Below are 10,324 nucleotides of genomic sequence, written 5' to 3' on the forward strand. Positions count from 1 at the left end.
CAATGTAGGGGATGTGGTGGATGATGAATTTAGTGAACCGAAGCAACAATTCGTATACGATAACCGAGTTTTTGACGAGGACGAGTTGTTCGGTTCGACGGAGACCATGTTTGAAGTCATTGAATTGGATGAAGATAACGATGTCCGAACGTAGATCTCTTGATAATGCGTGCTTCTTGCTTATGAGTAGCTTAAGACGAGATTGAAGCTGTTGCAACAACTGTTCGCATGTGGAAGCTGTCCGCCATCGACGAGAGAACAATGAATCAAACATGATGAATCTGAGTTTGTGTTGTACGTGGCAGCTTTAATCACCAATTAGGACTAGAGTTGATAATGTAATTAAAATTACAACTATATATTTCCCGTTTTTTTTTTTTTACAATAATTGATTTGATTTACAAAAGACAAAAAAAAAATAGATTTGTTTTAGCCAACTTATACATCTTTCTTTTGTATATATGTACTAGATAAATTATACATCTTTCTTTCGATTTCTGGAAATATATAATGTAAAAAGAATATAAATAGAATTTGTTTGTTTTAGCCAAATTAGATTTGTTTTGTTTTAGCCAAATTGTAGATTTTTTAGCCAAATTATACATCTTTCAGAAAATATATAATTTGATGTACTAGATAACCTTATTATGGGAGGTGGTATTATCCATTCTATTATAGAAATATGTATATAATTATAGAATAATTTTGATAATATTATTTTTATAATAAATCTTCTATTGGATAATTCAACCAGTGAGGATAATCTAATATTATCTCTAAGAAAATAAAAATGAAATAAAAAAAAAAGTTTCATATCATCATTCCGAAAGAAATCTCTCTGAACACAAAAAAATTAAAAAAAAAAAACACACACAAATAAATTAAACAAAAACAAAGGAAATCAAACAAGTATAGTATATTGGTTTCTTGTTACCCAAAAAACCACTTGCTGGATAACTAAACACTTCAATGGATTATTTAAACGATCATTGAGTTCACAAGACTTCAAATTCAATAAGACATCATTGGGTTAAATAGATGATCCTCAATTCACCTCGGTCCAGGTGAGAATCTAGAAGTAGGAGAAAAGTTTAATTCAATAGAATCGTTTAAATACATCTCTTGACTCCCTTGTTTCCTAGCAATTTCAGAGTCCAAACATTCTTTTAGCTCCATCACAATATGTGTCATTGTTGGTCTACGGTTTGAGGTAGGGTTTACACAAGCCAAAGCCAACTCCACCGCCTTCCACACACCGTTTGTGTCGAATTCTCCCATCAGTTTCAGGTCGATAATATTCCTTATGTCCCCTTCCATGAGCATGAATCCAACCCATTCTGTAATATGCGCTTTCACCTGGTTTGAATCAATCACAGGCTGGTTTGTGATGATTTCTAATAAAACTACCCCAAAGCTATACACATCAGTCTTCTCACTTAGCAAGTTTGTTCCATAGTACCTGATAAAAATATTAACTACAGATATTACATTTCATAATTTATTATAGTAAGATATAACTGATTGATTTTACTCACTCAGGGTCTAAGTAACCAGGTGTTCCTGCAACAATTGTTAATTCAGAAGGTTCACCATCAACCGGAGAAGATCTAGAGAGTCCAAAATCGGCTAGTTTCGCTTGAAGAACCTCATTTAACAGAATGNCCATGTTTGAAGTCATTGAATTGGATGAAGATAACGATGTCCGAACGTAGATCTCTTGATAATGCGTGCTTNCGCTTGAAGAACCTCATTTAACAGAATGTTAGTAGGTTTCACATCTCTATGGACCATAGGTGGTCTACTTCCATTATGTAGATACTCCAATCCTGTTAACAAATTGTTATAATTTTGTTTCAGCTTCATTTAAGACATTAAAATCAGAATATAAGCAAGAATTTTTGTTATTTAATCACCTTGTGCTGCCTCCATTGCTATTTGCATTCTGTTTTCCCAAGTTAGAACATGTCCACATCGGTTTCCTATACCGAATTTAGATCGTTTTTACTACGGAGTCCACCAAATTATATTGTCTTATAGTTAAAGTGTTTACCTGACATATTCTCCCTCAAGTCTCCGTTTGCCATGTATTCGTAAATCAAAGCCAAGTTATCTCCATCATCACAGTAACCCACAAGTCCCACCAAATTTCTATGGTGGACTCTTAAAAGTAGTTCAACCTAAGAAAGATTAGAAAATTAATTTCCATTTCAAAAAACAAAAGACTAATTAATGGATCTATTTCTGATTCACATGTTACCTCAGCTTTGAAATGTTTATAATCTTGATCAGCTGATGAATGAAAGAGCATTTTTACAGCTACTTGAGTGCCATCCAAGTTTCCATAATACACTCTTCCATATCCTCCTTTACCAAGAACTCTCTCAAAGTTATTTGTCATCTTTAGTATCTCGGAATACGTAAATTTCCGCTCCTTTGTTCCGATTGATCTATTCTCATTAGTTGGAGCTGTTATAATGGTAAAGACGAGAAATATAATAAATATCAATACAACAACAACAACAACAACAAAAACTGTTTTGTTTTCCATTAATGTTAAGACCTACTGATGTTTATACCTCTCTGTTTTTCCCTTCTAAAGATGAAACATATGGTAAAGATAGCTAGAAAAGCGATAACGCAAGCCACAGATCCTAAGATAGCAACCAAAAGAAACTTTATACCAGGTTTTTCGCTACTCGGGATTTCATCTGTACTGCAGTGAATGGGAGGGAAAAAAAAGAGGTTATGTAATCATACATTCCATGACTTAGAGACGAATAATAATAAATATTTGAAAAAACATCTTACATTAGAGTTAAAGATTTCTTCGTTATCCGTCCCTGGATAGAATCTGGAACTGTGAGATTCAGCTTCGGGTTTCCTCTTAAGTTTCTACGAAAGGAAAGGGACTAAATCAAGAAAACAAAGAAAACAAGAGCAGCATGAGCAACGAGTTCTAATAAATAGAAACTCACATTAGTGTCAACATCTCCATATCAGCTAGAAAATTTGGAATCCCTCCTGATAAATCATTATTTGATAGATCTCTGTGCATTGTGGAAAAAAAATATGACGCTTATATCATATTGTTAAGTTTTTATATGCGTTGTATAGTTACAAGATGCTTACAGTTCCCTTAATTGTATGAGATTAGATATATCAAGTGTTATGATACCAGTCAATCCACTCGATGTCAAGTTCCTATAATGTTTGTAAGTAATTATAATTTTTACGAAACCCTTAAATTAGAAGAAGACAAAAAAAAAACAAAACTTATGACATGTAAATAAATGAAGTGAAAAGAAAACATACAATGTTGTAATCAGAGGTTGATCAGAGGCCAAATAACTGCAAATCACACCTTCCCATCGATATATTTTAGGAGAACATGGATCTCCTTGCCAACTTCTCTTTTTACTCAATCCATATGTTTTCTTGATGTTCATCATTGCAGAAACTGATAGTCAAAGAGAAAAAAATGAATAAACAATTAGTAAGGCATGCATGTGGTATTAGATAGAGTGAAAACAAATTTTTACTTTTGCACAATACTTCCTAAAAGTTTTAAATAAATTGAAAGATAAAAATTGGTTAAAAGAAATGTGGGTTTTAAATGATTTACCTTCATCATGGTATGTCTCGGGCAGTAAATTTTCTACAACGGTATAAACCTCAAGGCCATTGATAAGTGGAGGAAGAGTAGAGTTTTTGGTCATTGTAAAAGTGAAATTGAACAACCCATCTGAAGAACTCAATGCTGTTTTGCTATGCTGACATTCTTAGGTCTAAAGTAACTTTCCCAAACCTGATCACCATTGTAAGTTATATTGAACTCTCTTGTCTGGTCAGAATTAAGATTCTGGATTTCTGCGAAATGCATGTATATATATATTTGTGCATTGATGTTTTGGAGATCCCACCATATGTTGAGAGGATGAGTAGCTTTTGAAGGGGTAATTGCGGAATTCGCCACATTTTGAGGCACATTGTAGGAATTGGAACTTGTATCAACCAATCGATTGGTGCTTAACGACACCGTTCCATTTTCGCTGAATGGAACCCAAACTCGGTCATACAAGTCTTCGTCATACCTAAAGTGAGAGACAAAAAAAAAAGGCTTCATGTTGTTAAATCAACATATAATTAAGAACAAGCACCAATAACTAGTTACAGGTTTCCATGGCATGAAAAAGTGGTACACTATTCGTCCCTTCATTCATCACTAAAATATTAATTCAAAATGTAAACAGAAATATATTTGAAACGTAAACGAAAAAAAGGTATACGGACAAAGAAAACAGTAAACAGGAAAAGCAAACGTTGCATTTTCATTTTACTTAGATACTATATGAAAATAACTGAATTATATATATAAAAGCTATAAAATTGTAAGTGAACATTCACACACATAAATTTGGAACTGAACATTTGAAACAATTAATTTAAGCCTCATGTTCTCTTACCTTAGGAACGATGCAGCCTTTGGAAAGAAAATTCTGGCGAAAGACATCAACGATCCACTTTGAGTAACATAAGTATTATTGTCCAACAGACGAAGTTCCAACGCGGATATAAACGGTGTCGTTTCTCCTGTTTTGACAAGACAAACTTGAAGACGGTCTTGTTGTAAGACATGGATCATCTCAAAGATCGTAGAAGTAGCTACTCCGTCCAATATAACAGAAGTCCATTTATTAGGACCAACGTAAAGATCAAACTTGGGGATTTGATTCAAACCGTCATAATTCCCATACACAAAAGTTCCTCTAATCAGATATTTGAGATTAGCTTTGAGATTGAAGTTGTAACAGTTTCTTACACCTTCAGGGAAGCTTCTTAAGGTCCAAGTCTGTTGCTGTAACACTGTCTTGTATGAATCATTGATACTTCTGATTAATCCACCGTCAATATAATCGGCGTCTGATATGTATGTTATATTCGTTGTCGTCTCGGTGTAGCTTGTGTTCGTAGGGACTAATCCACAATCCAAGCTAATAAATCCTGTTCATGATTAGATTAGATATGATAATTTAAATGAGATATTTAATAGGGTTTCGTAAAACATATCAAGCTTTCATGAAAGAGAGTACGAACCTGATTGAGATTGAGCTTCGACTGATTGAAAACAGGCAAAAGCTATAATTATCAAAACGAGCAAATACCCATAGTTAATAGACTTCATTTTTTTCTCTGGATTACTTTTTGGCTCTAATGGAGGATTTTACTTTGTGCAAAGCTTCAATATTTTTATTAATAAGGTGATTGTAAGATTTTCGTAGAAATCGAATAATAATATAAGGAAGGATATAGAAGCAACGGGGGAAAGTTATCAAGAGCTCTGTCAAAAAAAAAAAAACAATCCGAACCTAAACCATTAAGAAACTAAGAAAAATACATAGGTTGTGTGAATCAATCATTTTTTATTTTTGTTAAAAATTATTACTTATTTTATAAATTTTATAAATTAAACAAATCTCAATTTCCGTAAGTTGATGTTTTACTATATGGCATATTTCTTACAAATGTTGACAGATGTTTATAATGAATCATTTTAGAAGGTAAATGGAATATTGCAAATGAATGAGTCGACCATTTTTACTATCTAATCTACAAGACTACAACTCTTTTTTTTTTCTAATAACAAATGAAGTTCTTCGCCTCAGGCCATATCGGTTTGGTTTACATTCAAATTCTTCAGTTTTAAAGTAATAGCTAGTAGAAATTTTGAATCTAATATTTATAGATCAAATAATTAACTGATTTTCATAATTATTTTTAAAAATTATCTTTTAATTTTATTTTCTATTTTCATTCCATTTTTCTATTCATTTTCAGGGTTATGATTTTATTTTTTAAAATTAAAATCACACTAGTGGTTTTATTTTTTTTTTTTTCATCAAAATCAAATTAGTTTAACCAAATTAACGTTTAATTGATTATATTGGGATAATTCAAAAAACTGGCTAAAAATCGTACTAAAAAAACTTCATCTTGTTCTTCACTTGTTTGTTTTGATTTGGTTCTGTTTTAGTTTTAGCTTCATGTTCTATAATTTAGTTTTTGCTTCATTTGTTCTTCTCTTGTATTGATCGATATGCTAATAGGTTATGTTATATTTCAATACAAGAGAAGAACACATGAAGCAAAAACTAAATTACTAAAACATGAAGCTAAAACTAAAACAGAACCCAATAAAAACAAACAAGTGAAGAACAAGATGAAGTTTCCATAAAAAAAACTTGATACTTTTGAAAATGTTTCATAAATTTTGTGATATCATGTTTTTAATAAGAATTTAAGAAAGGTACTTGATAACAATTTCATGTATGATGTATTTCCTTCTTATTAAAATGGTAGTATATTTGCTAATATAACATTTTATTTGTAAGATTTACATAATAAATCCTTACCATTTTAATGAATAGTAAAAAATTAAAGTTATTATTTGTAATATTATAAATATATATATATATATATATATATCATTTCCTTACAAACGTGTGCACATCTTAACAAATTTCTAAACAAATCATTTCTTTATACCTAACCACCTAAACAAATCTTTTAAGCTTTCCACTATATTAACAAATTTAACAAGATAAAAAATATACAAAATAAGATTAAAATCTAGATATATCTACTAAATTAACAAGATAATTATCAGTTATACCAAATTGGCATACATAAACATATTTTCATGACATATAATAAAAATAACAATATAAAACTTATAACAATATATACTACATTTATTCAATTTTTTAATAATTAAACAATAAGGAGATTGTTAAAGTCATTTCAGACTATTACCAGGACATCTTTACTTCGCAAGTAGGAACAAGAGATAAAGTGGTACAGGAAGCTCTCTCACTGTGTCACTGCAGAAATGAATACAACACTTATAGCTATGCCCACACCTGCAGAAATCAAACTAGCCTGTTTCGCAATACACACGGACAAAGCTCTGGGTCCAGACGGCTTCTCAGCTAACTTCTTCCAGACAAACTGGGATACGATGGGAGATGCTATTATTGCGGAAGTCCAATCCTTCTTTATCTCGGGCAACCTACCACAGAAAATAAACCACACGCATGTCAGGCTCATTCCAAAAACCACAACAGCACAAAAAGTCTCAGATTACAGACCTATTGCTCTATGCTCTGTCTATTACAAAATTATCTCAAAGCTCCTAGCTAAGAGACTCCAACCAGTGTTACACACATGTATCTCTGAAAACCAATCCGCTTTTGTTCCACAACGTGCAATTTCAGATAATGTGCTAATAACACATGAAGTTCTACATTACTTAAAGACTTCGGGAGCTGAGAAAAGATGTTTCATGGCAGTTAAGACAGATATGAGTAAAGCCTATGATAAGCTTGAATGAGATTTTATTAAAACAGCAATGGAAAGATTAGGTTTTCATCAAACCTGGATTCGCTGGCTCATGCAATGTATCAAAACAGTCTCTTACTCTTTCCTGATAAATGACCAAGCAAAAGGACTGGTGACGCCTCAACGTGGAATCCGTCAAGGGGATCCTCTATCCCCCTACATCTTCATCATCTGCAGCGAAGTGCTCTCAGGACTTTGCTTGAAAGCACAGAGAGAGGGTAACCTAATTGGTGTCAAGGTTGCAAAAGGAAGTCCTAGGGTTAATCACCTCCTTTTTGCAGATGATACTATGTTCTTCATACGAGCAGATCAACACAGTTGCTTAACTCTCAAGAACATCCTACATAAATACGAGGCAGCGTCAGGACAGAAAATCAACCAGTCCAAATCCTCCATAACTTTCTCTGCAAAAACCCCTATGTACATGAGAACTCAGGCTAAGGACGTACTTGAAATCCAGAAGGAGGGAGGTCAAGGGAAATATCTAGGTCTACCTGAGCTATTTGGAAGAAAGAAAAAGGATCTATTTACCTCTATTGTGGATCGCATTAAACAAAAAGCTCTCAGTTGGTCTTCCCGCTTCTTATCTACGGCTGGGAAGCTAACCATGCTCAAGTCAGTTCTATCCGCCATGCCAACCTATACCATGTCGTGCTTCCATCTACCTGGTTTATTATGCAAAAGAATTCAGTCAGCTCTTACAAGGTTTTGGTGGGATACGAATACTGAAAAGAAGAAAATGTCATGGATTGCTTGGAGGAAAATCACAAAACCGACAAAGTTTGGAGGTCTAGGAATCAGAGATATCAAACACTTTAATAAGGCACTATTGGCAAAGCTAAGTTGGAGATTACTAACAAAACCACACACACTCCTGGCAAGAGTACTACTCGGTAAATACTGCAAAAACTTATCTTTATTGGACTGCAAGATTCCCTCCTCAGCCTCCCATGGTTGGCGAAGCATTGGAATGGGCAGAGACTTGTTAAAATCAAAGCTTGGGAGAGTAATAGGCTCCGGTGCAAATACACCAATATGGCGAACCCCTTGGCTCTCTACCAGCTCCCCTTTAGCCCCTATAGGTCCACCAACTGAAGCCTCCCAACACCTCAACGTTGCTGACCTTCTCCTACCAAACTCCAGGGGCTGGAATGTGGACCTTATCAAACACATCCTCCCGGCGTTCGAACAAGATATACTGCTACTGAAACCAAGTTTCCAGGGAGCAGAGGATATCTGGGCTTGGCTACCCACCAAAGATGGCTGCTACACGGCAAAATCTGGTTACTTTGAATCCACTAACCACGAGCCTGAGCCCCCGGTAACTAACCCCATTATCCCCTCGAGTGAGCTTCAATTTGACTGGCAAAGGAACATCTGGGCACTCAAAACCTCTCCGAAAACTAAGCTTTTGCTTTGGAAAGCCTCACAGAACGCCCTCCCTGTAGGTGCAAACCTTCTCCACCGAGCAATCAGCGAATCAGCAAAATGCCCTTATTGCGATGAAGAGGAAACGATCACACACTTGTTCTTCCATTGTGCCTTCGCTCGCAAGATCTGGGAATTGCTCCCAGTTAAGACATCAATACAGTTGAATGATGTAACCTCAATAAGACAAGGTATCGAAGTGTCGAATAGACTTATATGCTTACCTCCAACTGGTGTGGGTACTGGACCAATCAGTCCCTGGCTGTTATGGTCGATCTGGTCATCCCGAAATCAATTAATCTTCAGCAAAAGACGGATCTCGGAGGATGAAACTTTGCAAATTGCCTTGGTAAGAGCCAAAGAATGGCAAAATGCGCAAGTTTCGTGTGTCAGACCCGATCCACCCCAAAAATCACACCTTAACCCTCCAAATCCCAGACCTAATCTGATCTGTTTCACTGACGCTGCTTGGAGAAATGATGTCGCAGGTTTAGGTTGGGTTTTCAAGGGCCCGAACGACCTGGTGATAAAGGAAGGTTCTGCCTCGATGAACCACGTAAGCTCACCCTTGATGGCCGAAGCACTGGAAACTCTTACCGCGATAAGAGTTGCCCTTGAATCGAACATCACAGAGCTCTCTTTCGCTTCTGACTCGCTCATGCTGGTCCAAGCTCTTAACAAGAAGATCCAATTGAAGGAACTTCACGGGACTCTTCATGATGTCCTCGATCTATCCTCTAATTTCACTAGTTGCTCGTTTAATTTCATTTCTAGATCTCAGAATCAGCAAGCCGATTGTTTGGCTAAGGAAGCTCTCAGTCTGTTTATGAACCTTTAATTAAGTAATGAAAAGTCGTTTTAGTTCAAAAAAAAAAAAAAAAATCAATCTGTGCTCTAAGCCTCTAGCACAGGTCATATTCTAGTGTTATGTGAAAATGGGATTCTTCTATCTTAATTAAGAGTTTTTTGTTGTGTGTTCTGTAAAATCTTTATCATTCTGAAATATTAATTACTGTATGTGACAAGAAAATGTGATATTAAATAATTATGCATACTCAATTACTAATTAGTTATCAAACATAAAAAAATATAATATACCCATTTAAATGAAAGCTTAACGTAGAGGCATCATGCATGTAAGATGGCTGTGAGGTATTTCTTAAAAAGTTTTTTTTTATTGGTTTTGTAATAATTGGAATCCCCATGTATTTTTTTTTGATAATATGTGAATTTACATACCAAAAAAGGAACGATTTTTTACTACAGCTCCGTGACGCTAAATGGTTTCTAAAGGCCCAAAAAAAAAAAGTGTAAAAAAGCCGAAACAATCTATACTAATAAAAAAGTAGGAGCTATAACCTGTTAAGGCTGTCCACCTAGGATTTTAAACATCCAATCAGAATTCGACATGTCACTAATAAACATTTTTAAGATTTCCACAATTTTTTATATTAAGATATTTTTTAAACGATCAATTAGGATTTGACATGTCATTCATTAA

General features: G+C 34.5%; 1 protein-coding gene and 1 pseudogene across 1 annotated transcript; one reads left to right on the forward strand and one right to left on the reverse strand.

Moving 5' to 3' along the window:
• Nucleotides 1,051-5,185, reverse strand: LOC104744075 (annotated as a pseudogene).
• LOC104744076 lies at nt 7,406-9,661 on the forward strand. Its single transcript, XM_010465102.1, has one exon. It carries the CDS (start codon nt 7,406-7,408, stop codon nt 9,659-9,661), a length of 2,256 nt encoding a protein of 751 aa, XP_010463404.1.

The sequence above is a fragment of the Camelina sativa genome, chromosome 14 (assembly GCF_000633955.1).
Source record: "Camelina sativa cultivar DH55 chromosome 14, Cs, whole genome shotgun sequence".
Classification (NCBI taxonomy): domain Eukaryota; kingdom Viridiplantae; phylum Streptophyta; class Magnoliopsida; order Brassicales; family Brassicaceae; genus Camelina; species Camelina sativa.

Coding starts and splice junctions, on each gene's coding strand:
- LOC104744076 (XM_010465102.1), top strand. CDS start 7,406: ATGGAAAGATTAGGTTTTCATCAAACCTGGATTCGCTGGCTCATGCAA.